This window comes from Sander lucioperca, chromosome 10 (genome assembly GCF_008315115.2).
Source record: "Sander lucioperca isolate FBNREF2018 chromosome 10, SLUC_FBN_1.2, whole genome shotgun sequence".
NCBI lineage: Eukaryota > Metazoa > Chordata > Actinopteri > Perciformes > Percidae > Sander > Sander lucioperca.
This window is the reverse complement of record NC_050182.1, coordinates 14028070-14045925: the sequence shown is the minus strand read 5'-3', so window position 1 is coordinate 14045925 and position 17856 is coordinate 14028070. Positions and strand designations below refer to the sequence as shown.

The 17856-nt window shown below is 41.1% G+C and overlaps 1 protein-coding gene across 1 annotated transcript in view; it reads right to left on the bottom strand.

The window, feature by feature from the left end:
- Positions 1–231: 231 nt before the first annotated feature.
- Positions 232–17856, bottom strand: part of mtmr11 (myotubularin related protein 11) — a 35037-nt gene continuing 17412 nt past the window's right edge. Inside the window, exons 6-17 of the mRNA XM_031279562.2 lie at positions 17743–17827; positions 14378–14525; positions 13846–13933; positions 12589–12677; positions 11781–11908; positions 10682–10760; positions 9955–10025; positions 7371–7543; positions 6807–6977; positions 6258–6476; positions 5221–5538; positions 232–2527 (exon numbers count right to left, since the gene is read on the bottom strand). Of these exons, the coding sequence (XP_031135422.1) occupies positions 2075–2527; positions 5221–5538; positions 6258–6476; positions 6807–6977; positions 7371–7543; positions 9955–10025; positions 10682–10760; positions 11781–11908; positions 12589–12677; positions 13846–13933; positions 14378–14525; positions 17743–17827 (2022 nt within the window). The 3' untranslated portion in view covers positions 232–2074. The remainder of the gene's footprint in view (positions 2528–5220; positions 5539–6257; positions 6477–6806; positions 6978–7370; positions 7544–9954; positions 10026–10681; positions 10761–11780; positions 11909–12588; positions 12678–13845; positions 13934–14377; positions 14526–17742; positions 17828–17856) is intronic.

The window sequence follows — 17856 nt, the reverse complement described above, 5'->3', positions numbered from 1 at the left end:
TTTGTACATTACCTGTGAAAGTATTGAGCATTTTGCACATGATTCTCAAATTGTTTTCTTCTAACTATACATATCATGCCGAGCGGTTGGATTTTAAATGACATGTACAGTGCCATGCTACTTTTTAAGTGTTCCAGATCATATGTCAATATTTATTTTGTTAAAAAATAAAGTTTGTGAGCGGTGTATGAGAATTGACTTTTATTTTTGTGGCACAGATTATGAACACAGTTGAGTTTATGAACTGATAACACTTTATTTATCAGGATCCAAACATGCTGTAACAAAAAATATGTACATCTGGCAAATTTAAGTGATGTTCGTACCAAAAACATTAAATTATACAACGATACAGACCAACAGCTGATCAAATTAGATTTTCCATGTGACAGGACAAAGATGACCTTATGTTTTTTTCCACGGAAGGCAAGCGAATGCATTGGCATCACACCTGGAAAGCTCTGAAATTGTAGCTATCGACGCGTCTTGCTATTGATGTGATGAATATTTACAACAATTTAATAATTCATAGTGCTATCATGTGAGGTACCTTTTGCCATGAGGGAAGGTCGGCATCAGTCATACATCGGACTGTTCTCCTGCCTAAAATAAAATTTAGAAAAACATGCTTTTACAAATGCATCACAATTTCATCCGCCCGTGGAAATGACGCCAGTGCATCTACTTGACACCCACATCATGCGAACAACAACCTGTTTGGATTTAAAGGCGCAGGACCAGATACTTTCCTCTCTGGTTTAAATACAGTCAGACACTTCCAAGTCCTTGACCTAAATGCTGGCTGCATACTAATACACGTCCAGGCAGGAAAAAGAGAGAAGTAAACAGGAAGAAAAAAGCTTCCCTTTGTTTCCAACACTAGTACCTTTTTTAAGGTACGGCAATCAAAAGGCAGAATAATGTTGGTGTTTTTGAATTACACCACAAAATGATAGAGAAATTCTCAAAATAATACTAACTTTGGTCAGAAACAATTCATAATTCACACTTAATCTACATGTATGACATCAACAAATTGACCAATAATGGTCAAATATATTTGAAAATAAAGATAAAAGTTTAGATAATATTTTATAACTAAAGCCCTGAAATCATGTCAGTCATGCAGGAGCTGAATTATACTGCAATAATATGCAGTGACTTAAGCCACATAACTGAATATAACTGAATATAGGCCTCTCTCTGCTCCCAAGCATGCATGCAAGTGGAGAGATATGATTAGAGCAGTACCAAAATAGCTTCATGCCCTCAATTCCACATTAGTCACAGCGCCTGCAAAAATGATGGTTTTCAAAAAGAAAAATCATTGTCCAAACAATATTATATTATTCTATTTGAAGCTGCGATACAAAAACTAAGAAATTTTGCACATTAGCATGACATAATAAAGATCTAAAATAGCTAGTTGTTAAAAAAAAAATCTTCTGGAGACATGTAGTCAGACAAGTTAGATCCAGTGAAAACCAAATGTGTCCATTCACTGCAATGTGTGTCCTGTCAAAGTGCCCTTAAGAACCGCCTTATCACACTATTATCTATGACCCATTTTGGATAAGAAGCTAAAAATGGAAACTACAAGCTTTCTGTCTTTCTCGAACGGCGCCATGACATGACAGCTTCTACTGCATTTTAAGACACTGCAAGATGTGCCTATGAAGCTCTGTTGTTATACATTGTTAAGCGTCTTCTTCATCTTGTCCTTTTTGTCTTAGATAGATTTCATTGGTGGAATATTGAACTACAATTGTTTTTTTCTTTTTACAATAAACAAAACAGTTGTCACATTTTCCAATACAGTACAGACGCCCTGATTATTTCATACTGTTGCTGTTTACTGTGTTCCACCAAAATGTTTTATTTTTTTATTTTTTATCACCTGTCAAAAAAAGGTTTTTCTATCAAATACGGTTTGACATGAAACATGCGTCTTGGTCTCCCTTAGTACATGATACCAGTGAGGGAGAAGTCAGTTTCATATTGTGCAGACAGATGATTTGGTTATAGTACCCGGTCGTAGATCATATATGAGAACAGTAAAGACAAGGACCAGACCTCAGGAAGATATCGAGGACCCGTTGCTCTTAGGCAGCTTGGCGTTATTGGGTGCTGGGTAATAGCGCTGGTCAGGGCGGGCCTCTGCTACTGAAGAGTGGCCAAACAGGAAGGTGTGTTTGTTGCTGCCGCTATTGTCTTTGTGGCCGGGCCTGGATGGTGGAGCCGAGGCGGGCGGAGCGCCCTTGGAGGTCTGGTGGTTGGTGGAGGTAGGAGGGGGCGCCGCTCTGGGCATCGTCGCGCTCTGAGGCCTTGACGCTGGGAAGAGGAAGGTGCCATTGTTGGTGTTTTGGTTCAGGTTGGTGTCGGTCCGCCGGGGCTCGGCCATCGTGCTGGCTGGCTTTAGAGCCGTGCTGATGGACACTTGCGCTAGCTTGTCTTTGAGCTGCTGCACCTCCCGGGCCAGCCGCTCCACAGGGTGGGGGTGGTTTGCGGAGATAGGGTGGGAAAACGCCTGAGGATGGAAAGCGACATGGTTAATTTTATTTACACTAGGTAGTCACTAACGTAACTTCTTCAACGTCATCGCACCCACCAGAGGAGTCCTAAGAATGATCTCTTAAGTCTTCATTAAAGAATAAGTCTGGTGATATTCTGTTTTTTCTTCTTCTTATTGTTAACAAATCCCATGAAAACAAATGCACCATTTACTGTTGTTTGAGTAACATTTGTCAAACACTACAGTGCCCAGTTCTTTTAGGAAACATATTTTGTCTTTTTAATAAAAAAATGAGACTATATACAGTGACCTGTTTTTAAAGATTGACGCCTTCAGTAGGGACAAATAGGCTTTGGGCTGAAAGCCACAGACAGGGTAGGGAAGTCGTAAAGTATTGAGAGATGGACTAACACATTGTTGATTTTGTTGCAAACAAAAAAAATACATTCAAACAATGTTATATCAACATTACAAGGTATACGTTTATTAGGTACACCTGTACAATCTAATGCAACCCAATCGTACAGCCCTGCAACAAATTCTGCCTCCTACTTCAAGATTTCGATATTCACTTTTTGTTGACACTGTAAAGCCACCTACACATGATCTGCAGTGAAAACCCTCTGCACTGGCTGTGCCATTGTTCTCCTATGGGGAAAGCAAGGCACACCTCTCGAAATTGCCACCAAGCGCTGCGCTTAATGTTCAAATTATTTCAACTTTGACTTTGAGCTGTATGTGATATAGCCAGAAGTGATGATGACATATACCTATGCTATGCTTTGCCTCTAAAGTGCCTGCACTATGCTCTGTGGCCTACCTGGCAGTGCGTGAAGAGTTCATTTCAAGCAGCTTAAGGGAGGTGTATTAGCTTGGGAAAACCCTGACGAACTTCCAGCAAATTTGAGATTTGGTCAAGAGCCCATTCAACCCCATTTCCAATTTTTCCAAATCGAGGCACTCGGCATTTTGTCAGTCTGGGGGTGGTGGACTTTAATGGTGTGTGAAATTCTAGAGGAAACACTAAAATTACCCAGAAAAACATAATTTACTCTAATCTCTCTACACTGTTAACCTGAGTTGGTGTTTTAGCGGTACGTTTGACTTGTTCCTCTACAGCTCCCTTTAAAAAGAATAAATGACTGCACCTACTCACACAGCCCTTAGTCTTGCTTTGCCAGACCCTCCTTCACAGCGCTGCAGAGGAGGGTCTGGCTAGTCCACACAGCACTCCGGGATGGAAGAAAAATGCCCTGTGGTTAATTGGCATTTCTTTATACCAATAACAATCGTCATGGGCGGTGCTAGGCACCATAGCAAAATAGCCTCTGGAAGGAACTTGTTTTGGTGGAACGTGTGTACGTTCAAAAGTTGTTTTAGTCGTGCAACAGAGAACTCTGATAGGACAGATAGTCTAGCTAGCTGTCTGGATTTACCCTGCAGAGATCTGAGGAGCAGTTAACCATAGTCCTCAGAAATCCACCGGAGTTTAAAATTCCAACACAAACAAAACGGAAGGTAACGGACTCCCGGCTGAAAAGAGTGAAATCCGGCAGAATTTCCAACGGCAACAGCGCAATCCCGGAAGTGGAACGTCATGGATATAGGCTACACAGCCCTCGACTATTCCTAACATCACCATGGGGACACTGATAGACGCGCTGTTGCACAGACATCACAAAGGATGTACCACGTCCATAATGGGAGTTTGTCACTCAACAACTCAAACTATTTTACACATCAAAGAGACAACGTCATCTCTTGAACAAGCAGTCATGATGTGAGAAGATGCAACCCAGGCTTGGAACCTTTGTGTAGGATGTCACCCACTTGATAAACCCAATGACAAATCAGCACTTCCTGTAGACACTCAACCCGGCATTATGTAAATTAGACAGCCGATGAGGAGTGCTGCTTATCTGATTAGTTCTAAATACTAAACGTCAAATAGCGTGTTGTGTTTGTGGTTCGCCACTTACAAACCCTGATTTTGAAGCACCAAATAATCAGCCCAAATCCAAACATTTCCTCCCAGCTTGCTTTTAAAGTTTTGAAAGCTCTGTGGTGAGTCTTCAAAAGAATCTACATTGAGCTGGGAGGAAATTTGTGAATTCAGGAAGCTGTAACAATCTCCTCTCGACTCTTAAACTTTAAAATGCAGCAGTGGAGTTTCAAATATGGATATGTCGAACAAGTTGAATGGTATAGCTCTCTGATGTGTGTGTTTTAATGGGTTCTGTGGCACAGAGGCATTGGCTACAGCAGAATATCATTGTTGGGTTTTAGTCTCCTCAGGAGAATTTAGGATAATGATAAAAAGATAAAATAAGAACAGCCTCAACCTTTAAGCCAGTTGTTCCAAACCATGCTGACTTGTGACCCCTTTAAACAAAGCGATGTCTATTTGCGGCCCCTCATCACAGATAACGGCCAAAGTGTGGACACTTCAACTAAGGGGTGTTTTTTCCATCTCAGATTTTTAGAGGACTGAAGAGGTGGGAAAAAAATCGAGCAAAAAAAAAAAAAGAAAAAACAGCAGAACAGTATATTATATAATATATATAGACCACTAAAAAAAGTCAACACATTTTGTTTTCAAGATTTAGTTGAGAATTTAGAGACATATATGAAGTTACGATGGCTGTTTCTGATTCACTATCATTCTTATTTAAGTATTCCAAACCACCTATGAAACACTTCCATCCTACCTGTGCATGGAGCGCCCCCCGGAGGTAGCACTCCCTCCACAGGCCCATGCAGGGCCCCATGAGGAGAGGCAGTAAGGGCTCAAAGGGGTCAAGTGGTCCTTGAGGTGCGGAGGTGGAAGTGAGGCCTTGGGGAAACTCAGCCAGGGCCCACGCTTTCAGCAGCCTCTCCAGGCCAGGCACGTTCTCAGAGGACGGCGCCCTGCGATGGCTCTTCTTGTAAACGCCTGAACTGCCGCTGCGCCAGGGAAGCAGGTTAGCAGGACAGGAGAAGGTGCCTCGAGAGAGGAGGAAGACTGAGCCGGGGATGGTGTCAGTCAGCTGCTGGGCAGGAAAAGATACGGTCAGTCAACGTTTCAAGTTGCAGACACCTGCAACAGTAACCTAACAATTGAATGTTATGAATGTCATTCACAGCAGTAGTGTACTTTGGGTCTCAACCACGTGCCATGGAGTGTAAAGAGTATGTACTGTAGGTACCTATTTTAAAATAATTACTTAACTTTCGTATTTCATTGATCTGCACTTCTCTAACCAGAGAAGAGCAAGGAATCAGTGATGGTCAGTGGGAACAGCATTATGTTCAGCCTGTTCCCAAGGAGTCAATTTGATTTGGATGCATGTTTTATGGCTGCCACAAGAGGGTGCAGTGGCCTCTTGCAAATATTATGTCAGCTCCGGAAAGGAGATTAGATGATTTCCCAATAACAAATTCTGTAACAGCCCCTCATGTTCTCTGATACTGATAACCCATTACTATGTACTGACTTAAGTTTCTACCTTTATTCATCAGTGAAGATTGTCTGTTGAAAACAATGTGTTGCTTTCTAGCAATATCATAGTAAGCACCTAAACTGACATCTGTATATGCACACAATTGATAAGATCTGTAACTACTGAAATGATCCATTTTGAGTCAAAAGCTGCAAATAAATTAACATCCCAACATGAGGTGCTCTCTGATGTCAGCCACTGTTAAACCCAGAGCTCCAGGGGCCACTAGAGGGTGTGTTTCATCATGAAAGAGTTGGCAGCCCTACCCTGTGTGTGTCTGGGTTGGTGTTGAGGTTTCCATTGAGCAGCGGCTGGAGAGGAGGGATTGGGGGGACGGGTTGGGTGAAGCGGTCTCTTCTATGCTTGCTGTACTGCAGCGACCAGTCCCACACCGAGGGTAGAGGGGGGTCAGAGGGATCTGAGGAAGAATCCGGATGAAGCACGTCTCTCCAGCCATTGACTGGTGTGTAGGACTGCCCGATGTTCTGGGTAGAGTAGCATATACATTTCATAGGTCTATGTTTATGCCAACTTTTCTTTCTATGCACCTTTGTGCACCAATATTCTAATATTATATAGGGTACCCGCTGTAATCATTTAGGTGCTTTGTCTAAGCCCGTTTTGATAAAACAAAAACAGTATAGAAAACGGAGCGTATCACACAGATCCAGAAATATCACTATAATATATGTATGCAGCAAATGATATTGTGATGACTTTAAAATGTGATAAAATGTCACTGTCTAAGGCTCTATTATAAAGATGACAGAAATAGAGTTGCCAAAATACTAAAGTCCCTCTCAAGTGTCCAGTACCTGGGAGCGTTTGCATCTCTCTCGCTGGCAGTTGGCCAGGAAGCTGGAGAAGAGTGGCAGGTGGATGCTGTCATGCAAGGCCAACAGGAAGTCATCTGTCAGCTGGAAGCGAGAGGGATACTGGGACAAGAGCTGCCAAACACAGTCCAGGAAGAGCAGGAAGACTGGAGCCTGCAGGGACAGAGGGAAGGGAAGTTAGTTAGTTAGATAGATAGATAGATCCCAAAAAAATGGGAAATTCCGGTGTTGCAGCAGCAAAAATATCAGACACACATCACACATACAGAATATACATGAAGTAAAAGGATACAATATACATGAAATAATAATAGGATAGATAGTAAGTAAGTGAACTTTATTTCCTTATCTTTAGCGTCTTTCAAAAATCAGAGTTACAAGGTGCTTCACAGGTGCACATAAAAACAAAAATACCATAAAATACAACAATAATTCCAGGTTAAACACTGGTGAAATAAAAAAAATATAAAGATAAATAAAATTATGTATAATTCTATGGTTGCATAGTTTAACTTGCGATTGTCGCTGTCCAGTGCGAGCTCTCACCTCCTCCTTGTCGTTGTCGCGGTGGTAGTTGATGCGGCTGTAGAAGCGGTGGCCGGCCATCACCCACTCCTTCTGCACCAGGCTCTGGAAACCTTGCTGGGTCCGACAGTGGGGGTCACACATCACCTGCACCAGGCTGGACACCACACAGGCCATGTCCCGGTCATCTGCCTCTGTAAGTTCAAAACAGGGGGAAACACTATTACCTGACAGTTATTTTAACATCAACCTGCTGGAGATGTGGCAATTTCTGCCGTTTACAGTGTCTGGTTGTTCTGGCTCGACTATAGACCAACTGACACCACTACTGTTTTCAATTTTAGAGCACCACTAGGGACACACAATCCTTTAATTTACAACCACCATTTAATTGTGCCCTTATTCCTCTTAAAGCAGCCATATTATGCTCATTTTCAGGTTCATAATTGCATTTTAAGGTTGTACCAGAATAGGTTTACATGGTTTAATTTTCAAAAAACACCATATTGTTGTTGTACTGCAGTGCTCTCTCTCACTGCTGCAGATCCTCTTTTCAGCTGGTCTCTGTTTTAGCTACAGAGTGAGACCTCTTTTCTTCTTCTTCTTCTGTACTATCTTTGATTGCACTGCACATGCTCAGTAGCTCAGATGTAGATCATGTCAGCTAGCTAGCTCCATAGACAGTAAAAGAAAGGCTGTTTCTACAACTTCGGTCAGTTACAAGGCAGGATTAGCTGGGAGACTTCTAAATGAGGGTGCACATGTAAGTAGTTCTTTTGTAGATTATGGTGAACTTGTGTGTGTTGTAGCAGTGCTTTGCTATTGAGAATGAGGTAGCATGCTAACGCTACGAGCTAATGGTTGCGGTTAGCCTGCTCGTTTCGGCTTGTGATGTCACAAGCCGTGCCGATTTTGAACAGCTCACCCAGAGACTGAAAGCAGGACACATTCAGAAACTGTATCTCACCCTAAACAGCATGGATGGATTTTTTTCAAAGTTTGTATGTGTGTGGAAGCACCAGAGACACAACATAACACCCCAAATCCCAGAAAAAGTGATTTTTTTCATAATATGGGCACTTTAAGGCTTGTGCTGTTTAACAATAGAGAGAGGTAGAGAGAGTAATAGACGAAGAAAACATTGATTAGATAGACCTGCAGATAAAAATGATGATGATGATGAATACAAAGACTCAGACACAACAAGAGAAAAAGAGAGAGGCACTCTGAGAGACAAAGGTGTATTGGGCTAGTGTAGCCCAAGTGAGTAATTTCTGCAGTTGGATATTTACAGCTGATCCAGCAGCCAGACACAGATCTGCTGCATCAGGGAGACTTAGAGCACGACTGATAGATGAACTTCTTAGCTAAACAAGCGTTGTAAAAGCCAGCCTGATGTTAAGTCACTTGGCAGCTGCAGAGTGGCTGAGAAAGTCAAACACCAGTAGCAAGTTGTTAACATCCCTAGCTGAAAACGGCCATTGTTTGAGTAAGCAGTGTTGAGTCCGTCTCTCTGGGTGTTTAATGCACCACAGGCAGCCAGACTAGATGATCAGAAATCAACAACAGCCTACTGTCTGTAAAATGAGTCGTAAACTGGAATCTAAGGAGTTCTACAAAATATTATTTATTAAAATAACCATTGTTTTTCCCCTATTCCTTCACCGTCAGACACATCTGTAAGTGTTCAATGTTACTGTTCTTTGGTAGCCTCAGCAATTACAATGTCAGGAACCAGAACAACAATAACACAACAAATCAGTTGGCAATAACTTGAGGAGGTGAAAGCTGACAGGAACCCCAGCAAGACACTCTGAGGTCACGTTTGGGTCTACCTGGTGTGTCCAGTAGTGTTCCCTGTCACCTGATCCACCTCACTGCCAGGTGGTGATCAGTTGACACCTCTAATCCACAACAAACAACAGTCAGCATGTTCCTTTTCCCGACACACAGTCCTATAGCGGTGACCCTCTTGATCTAAGGGGTAAACTCCCACACAGCAACATTCAGACGGGAGCTTGGAAGTATCCCCACACCTGCTTGGTGCCTCCAAGGCAACACCAGAAAAGGAATCCAGCCCCCAGAAGATTGGTGCATGACCCAGTGCTGTGTGAAAAAATAAGCCAAGCTATATCTACAGTTGTTACCACTGCTATCTTCCACAGTTAGCTATGTCTCCATCCCCACCAAAGAGGCGGCCCTTTTACGTCCAAAGAGCCAGTTTTTGTAGCCAGGGGGCAGTTAATCAAGGCCCTTGTCTTCAAAAGTATAAATTTTACATTTACTTTATGTACAACGGGTCTTAAGATAATCTTAGGTCTTTCAATAATATGTTTTTATTTCATGTCATCAATTATTTCCATGAGGTAGATGTCATATATTCGTATATGGAGTCTATACTGCCTTTCAGAAGCAAACACAACAGTTGCAGCCAGGTGTTATTGGAGGCCCATTGACAGTGTGCATGTAGGCTCAGTGGAGTGTGCTTGTCGCCGGTACATAGCTACTTCAGGGCAAGCCCTAATGTGGGATTAATGAGAGGGAGGCACCGTGAATAATGAATGGATTGACTAATATGAGCCGGGGTCCAGGTCACGTGACTCACCTTGCAGTGCTACAGTCAGGTGACCGCCGCGAAGCAGGCAGGCTACCTCTGAAGCTTTCCTCAGACAGGACCTGGAGACAGAGAGGCAGGTGGATAATATCAAACCAGGTTCATCTCATTACAGTTACAAACACAGTAATCGCATCACAAACGTGTCTAAAAAAGGTCTGTAACTACATGGAAATAGAGTAAACTATTTTTCATACTACTAATGTTATAATTTTGCTTTTACGTTTCCTTGAATTGTTTTTTTTCCAATTACTAATTCTTTTTTGAAGTTATACAAATGCATTAATACATGAATTCATTGATGTTACCATTGAGTAAAGCTGATTAAATTTTTTCTTTCTTGATTTACAAATCAGTAAATAAATATATCCACTGAACCTGTCTCAGTAAATATAAGGTAATACACATTGGAGCAACTTTTCAGAGTTTCCCCTTCAAGAATGATGCATTTAACAAACTAAATTCAACACATGTGAACAGAAAGCTGAAAGCGTCGCTGTATTTGAATATAAACCTGGTACTTTAATTAGCATCATTTTTCTTTTACAAATTTACAAAGTCCTAAGTTCAAGGATTTTAAATGCCCTTGATCACAACTCCAGACATTCCTCAGCCAGTTATCAGTAATCAACAGTCAACAATAAAAAGCCATGGGTAGGAAGATAACTTTTTATTATGGATGTCAAGATTTGCCAGACAGGCCAATCAGAGCCGTTACCTGGTGTAATCTAGCCAGTGGGTGCTTTCCAGGGTAGATAACCATTTGTCATCAGGCACAGACACTGAGGTGGAGATATCTAGAAGCCAAAACAGTAAAAAGACAAATCATGTTCAGACATTACGAAATGTTTCAGTACGGGGGATCTCTGCATTTGACAAAGAAGTTGAATTGATTGTCTTAATTCCTTTTTTCTTGTTTATCAGGGTTTTACCCAGTAATTGATCTTGAAAAACATTACCAAAAAAAACATAAATCAGTACAATACACTTAATACTGCAGTCTAGTTGTTACAGACTGAGCAGTATTCGTTATTTAAAAACAACATTAGACTGAAAAACCATTTCACACCAACAGAAAAGCTACCTTCTCAAAATAAATCATCCACATCTTGAATGGGACCCTAAATGCAAAATCCATATAATCTCTGGGAGATTAGCCTTTAATACAATCCCTAAAGTCTGTTTTCATTTTCTGTCTAGTTGTTGTGAAGACTCAATGCCCACTGCTAGTAAGCCGACCAAATACACCGGAGTGGCTGTTTTTACAGGACAATCCACTCATCTGTGAAGCACTCACCCACAAAAGACAAAACACTAAGCTGACAAATGTGTGAACCGTGATAATCAGTGCCCTTTACGCATTGTATGTGTGTAAAAGAGTGGGAGTGTGTATGAGTGTAAGATAGGTCAGCATTTCAGTTCCAGGGCCAGTAGTTGTAGACGACCATGAGTTTTCTCTGTTTACTAAACCATGGAATGTGCTGTGTGTGCCAAAATTACAAAAAAAACAAAAATAAAGACCATCTCGCTAAGCCTATATTGAGCTGCCACTGTATGAATTTCAGAGCCAAACAAATCTGAAAAACAGTGATTTAATTATACAGTTTGAAATGTACAACAAAATAAAGAACGTAGGATAACAAATTGACTCTCCAAATAAATAAGTGACTTAAGTGAATAAATAAATACGTTTTTTTTTTTTATAACAAGTGGAAGCTTAGCTTGTCACAATTCTATATATGATTTAGTTTTGTTTGGGTGCTGTGTGTGAACTCATATTTGCTCAGGGGTTGTGTGTATTCATGTCTTATGCCCACCTCCCAGACAGAGGGCGCGCAGGCGGCTGTGTGCCAGCTGGATATCTGCAGGTGAGGGTAGCTCCTCGCCAAGCTCCACAACCACACACAGAGAGGAATGGCAACCAAACAGGATCATCTCCAGGTTTCTATAGAACAGCACATCCTGTTGTTAACACACTGCCACACCTGCAACAAGCTACTTTGGAACTAAGTTGCCTTTCAGTGGCTTTTTACTCATAGCGTCATAAACAGTGGATTTCATTTCCAAAGACTTTACAGCTTAAAGTCAAATGCCTTTAAAAATCTATAAGAACACACATATACACATATTTCCCCCAGAAATGTTCTTTAAGTTGTAAAAACTTGAATGCAAGTTGAGTCTGCTATTCGGATTTCACGCTGTATTGTGTTGCTTTTAAACTGCAGTCTCAAGCTTCTTTAACAGCTTGCCGTATTAACAGTAGACTGTGACTAGCTGCTGTTTAAGTGAAGACTATTTCAGCAGTTTGGTTTCCTGTGTTCAGATAACTATCAATAACAACACTGCATCTTCTCTACAGGATGACTCAAATAAACTGACTGAACTAATAAACTGCACGCAGACAACTCTGCTGGACTGTGAACAAAAAAGGGTTCTACAGGAGCTTTAAGATGTAACACCCCCCTGTTTTTAGTTTACTGTACCCCATGCTTTGCTTTGTGATAGTTACAGACTGCAGTCAAAGCTACCGCTAAATCATCTTAAACCACATTCAAATGTTAATACTTACACTGACAGATACACGAGCTAAAATCCATTTGGAAAACATCAAACACACATACACACCTGATGTCGTCTTTCTCGTGGTAGATGTTGTTCTGGAAGCTGGACATTCGCATTAGATCACTGCCCCGAGGGTGTCGCCAACACCAGCGCTGCAACACAAAACACAAATTCACCCTTTTTAATGACTGTAATGTTCTACATTGTAAAAAAAATCCCTCAAGGCACTTACTGCATCTGAGTTCATCTTGTAATTTGTCTCACAGTAATGTTAATAAGAAGGGAAATCATATCTAAAAGATGACTGATGAAGATCATTATATTACAATATATAATAAACACTTGGGAAGGCAAGAATTTCTAAAAATGTAGCTTTAAAAGTTAGCACCATCTTCGGCTGTACTTAAAATACCGGAAAAAAACGACGTGCTGGTATTGCCTCCACGCGGCTCTCACAGACCGTTCCCCAATACGTGAAATACCAATGTTTTTTCACGGCTACATGCACTAACATGCACACGCTGCCGGACCGACTATCAAAACAAAGAACAGAGAAGCCCAGATTACAACACACACAGAGGTAGTGTGAATTAATTATCTGCTCAGGACGCCACTTCACTATATGTTAACATAGGAAATATTTGTTTGCTTCTATATTAATGTTATGTTGAGGACAGTCTTTTTAAAGCATGCAAAGTCAAACTGGAAATGTTATTTGCATGTATGTGCTCAGTGAGCATCACTACCTTTATAGCAAATGGCATTACAAGGTTGTGTCTCAGGTCTTTGGTTTTGGAGTTACAAATACAGGAATCATACATACTGTCTTAAGTCCATGACCATTAAAATCAGGGTGTGATCTGCAAAAAAAGCTTTGATCATGCACAACAAAGCAAAACATGCAATTAAATCCCCCTTTCAATACCATGGATAGGGGTAGCCAGGCATGCCAAAACTTATTTAAGAACTTCAATATTCAATGGAAAATAATCTCAAAATGAAGTAGACAAACTAAATAATTAAAATAAAATAATTGATTAAAATAATTAAGCAGAGGCAGGGATATATAGACTAGAAAGGGGGAAATCCCTTGCATCCCCCCTCAGCAAATCGCACCCTGATTAAAATAATATATAAAATCTGTAAAAGTCTATACAAATAAAATAAATATTTTTTATGAATAAAAATGCTTTGAAAATAACATTCCATAGGACTGAGGCTGCTAACATGAATGATTAAACCACTCTTAAATGAGTGGTTTCAGGTAGTGATGGAGGTGAAGGTTAAATCAAAATGTTTCTCAATACTAAGTGCACTTACTGGGATGCGTCCTTCATTGAAGTGGGCGAAGCTTTTCTTCAGCTCAGTGTCTAAAACCTTCTGTGGAACCACGATGGACCTCGGCAGGCTGACAGAAAACAGAGAGAATACACAGTTTTATTGACAGAATATAAATGGTAGAGTGATGGCATGGATGAGATTTTTATGTTTTCAAAACGCCATCAACTTTGGCCTTTTTAAAAACATCAATTGAGCAAACTGAGTGGTGTTCTTTGTGTCTTTTATAGGAGTTTTGCCTTGGCTTTGCCTGACATTCTCAATTTCCTTCATGTTTTGCAAAACGGTGCTTCTCAAACATTCTCTTGTAAAGGACTTGCAAGCAGATGTATTCACACATTCCAAAAAAAAAAAAAAAGTGTTGCTGGTACAGTAGATAGCATTTCATATTTTTCAACACTATTGGTTAGTAGATAACACTGAGGGGAGGATACCTGGAAAAACTGACATACCATAGCATACCACATTTAGACAAAGATGTGTGTGTTACTATACACCTAGGGTGTGATTTTACCTGGTGGACATCTCGAAGCGGTCGTTGACCGAGCTGACTCTCCAGCCAGCGGCCCCGCATCTCTCCAGCTCTTGCTCCCAGTCTGAGGCAGACTCATACCAGTTCATGTAGGTGTTTCGGCGACGGTTGCTTAGAAACTGCTTCATTTCTGGAGGAAGAAAGTGATTTCAAACATCTTAATAATACACAATATCTTGGTTATCAGAATGTTAACATGGTTTTGGTGTTGACATTTTCGGTGAGAAGACCAGGTAGAGTATATGATGATATTGTGACTTTTTAATTTTTTGCAATTTAAAAAAATTATCCATTTTGGGAAATTTTCTAAAGAGACGAATCAGGGGCAGCAATTTTGCAAAATACTACAGTGAGCCCAGGTGTGGTATAAAGCTACTGCAGAGGACTGATTAGTAACAAATACGGTATTAGTCTTGTGTATCATGAGTACAGCGGAATAATTGTTGAGGTCATTTTTGTGAAATATTTCTGTTTCCAGGTGTGTGGAAAGTGATTAAGTCAACACACTGACCACACCAGACACACTTGACCCCTGCGGCAGAGTTGAACTGTGGGTCATCTAGCGACTTGTTTCAGAGGGAGGGCTTGCATTATTTATCCAACAGCCGACAGTCATCCACAGCCTGATCAGCCTGGTGTAGCTTTAACATAGCACAATGTAATGTACAGATGGGCTCGTATTACTCTATATGGTTGAGGTGAACAGCCAGTGGCTTGCTTACAAGTGGGCGTAATGGTTGAGAGTTTTCGTTTTGTTGGTGAGATGTTAAGTGTGTCCTACTGAGTTGGACTCCTTCTCTCTGATTTTTAGTTAGCTAAACTTCAAGCTTGCATTAAAGATATAAAATCCTGGATGACCTACAATTTTCTGATATTAAACTCAAACAAAACTGAAGTTATTGTGCTGGGACCCAAGCACCTCCGAACTTCGCTATCTAAAGATATAGCTACCCTAGATGGCATTGCCCTGGCCTCCAGTACTACTGTCAGAAATCTAGGAGTCATTTTTGATCAGGATCTATCCTTTAACGCCCATCTAAAACAAACCTCTAGAACAGCCTTTTTTTTACCTTCGTAACATTGCTAAAATTAGGAACATCCTATCTCAAAACGATGCAGAAAAACTAGTCCATGCATTCGTTACTTCCAGGCTGGACTACTGTAATTCCTTATTATCAGGATGCTCAAATAAGTCCCTTAGGACTCTCCAGCTGATCCAGAATGCTGCAGCGCGTGTTCTGACAAGAACTAAGAAAAGAGATCATATTTCTCCTGTATTAGCTTCTCTCCATTGGCTTCCTGTAAAATCCAGGATTGAATTTAAAATCCTTCTTCTGACCTATAAAGCTCTAAATGGTCAAGCTCCTTCATATCTTGAGGACCTCTTAGTACCTTATTGTCCCACTAGAGCACTACGCTCCCAGAATGCAGAGTTACTTGTGGTTCCTAGAGTCTCTAAAAGTAGAATGGGAGGCAGAGCCTTCAGCTATCAGGCTCCTCTCCTGTGGAACCAGCTCCCAATCTGGGTTCGGGGGGCTGACAGCGTCGCTACATTTAAGACTAAACTGACAACTCTCCTCTTTGATAAAGCTTATAGTTAGGGAGTGAGGAGTTGCAGTGAACGCCTAGACCGGCGGGGCAGGGTGTATAGCTGCAGACACAGCACCCCTGCTTTTCTCTGCTTCTCTTTACAGTCATCAGATTTACCTATCGTATAATCAATAATATAGTGCCTCTCCTAGTTATGCTGTTATAATTCTAGACTGCCGAGGAAGTTCCTTCTTATGACACGCTCTTTTCTTTTGTTTCCTTTTATGCACATCCTGTCTCAGAAGTGCTTGTTACTCACCTAGCTCTGGGGAGTTTACTCCCCGGAGTCTTTATGTTTCTTCTTCGCCCAGAACATCGCCTCGGATTAGGGTGACACCAAGACCTGGGTCTTGGGTGCAGCTGTGGCTATGGACCTGCTACACCCTGCTACGCTCTGCGATTCCCTGCAATGCCCGGCTACGTCCTGCTGCGTCCACCGCGTCCACCCATGCTCTACTGTGCCACGCTACATCCTGTACCATCATAACCCCAACCGTCAGACACCGACCACCAAGAGTCTGGGTCTGCCGAGGTTTCTTCCTAAAAGGGAGTTTTTCCTCGCCACTGTCGCAATAGCCACTGCTAATGCTTGCTCTTGGGGGAACTATTGGAATTGTTGGGGCTTTATAGAGTGTGGTCTAGACCTACTCTATCTATAAAGTGTCTCGAGATAACTCTTGTTATGATTTGATACTATAAATAAAATTGAATTGAATTGAATTGATTAATTTCATCTTTCCCTGCAATTTTTATTGAGCCTTGCCTTCAAACCACTCAGAGGTTTCCTCACATATGGGCATGGTTTCAAAGACAGCATTTTCATTGCGTCATTTTTTTAGTAGAACGTTTCTAATTTTGCCAGCCAGAGAGGATGTGAGCTTTATTTTTTTCATACAGGAAACCATTATGTTTCCTGTTCAATATTCTCTCCAGCCTTAAGAGGTGTGACATGTTCTGGCGGTACGCCAAAAAGTAAAAATAGAATCAACAAACAACAAAAATCATAAACAAAAATAGATCAAACAGAGTTGAAGTCATGACATAAATGACAAACAGTGTTTTTTGGGTACATTCTGTCCCTGGAGTTAGAATGGGTGAAAAAGCAAAGTGAAAACAGACGTGATGAAGGCACACCAAGAGAAAACATGCAAGGCTTTAGAAAGGAAGTACAGCGACTAACACATTCACGCTGCACTTCTGATTTATGCGGGCATTTGCTTCTCATTCTGAGCTGTTATTTCTAAGAATATTCATCACAGTGAAATATGCACAGAAAGAAATGAATTATAGAATAATTTACTGATAAATACTTTAAAACGTTGAAGCTCAATCATTTCATGTCATTAACATCCAAACAGACACATGCATAAGGCTATAGTGCCTGAAACATGTATTCATTTTCCAGTTATCTCTGATATATATACCAATATTATTTGATCTAGGTCCGAAAAATATAACTGTCTACAATTTACAGGACATCTGTCGGTATATTAAGGTTGATGTGAATGGGTTCAAACATACAGTAAACACCCTTTGGACTGAAGAGCATAACATTATTATCACGAGTCTCATACATACCAAAGCAAAATCATGAAAACCCAGAAATGAGTGAGCTATATTGAAGCATCCCTCTATGTTCTTGAGGACTCAAGACAGCAGTAGGATGATAGACAGACCGATGAGGTATTGGACCAGTGCCAGCGAGGGAATGAATGGTTGTACAGTATACATGAGGGTGCATGCATTAATCTACTCACCTACACTCCCAAGGGCAGCGTTCTGGAAAGATAAAACTGACCCGGGTTTAGGAGGCTGGTAGGTCTTGGCGATGGTGTAGGTTATCTGAGGAGGGGGAAACCAAAATGAGCCTA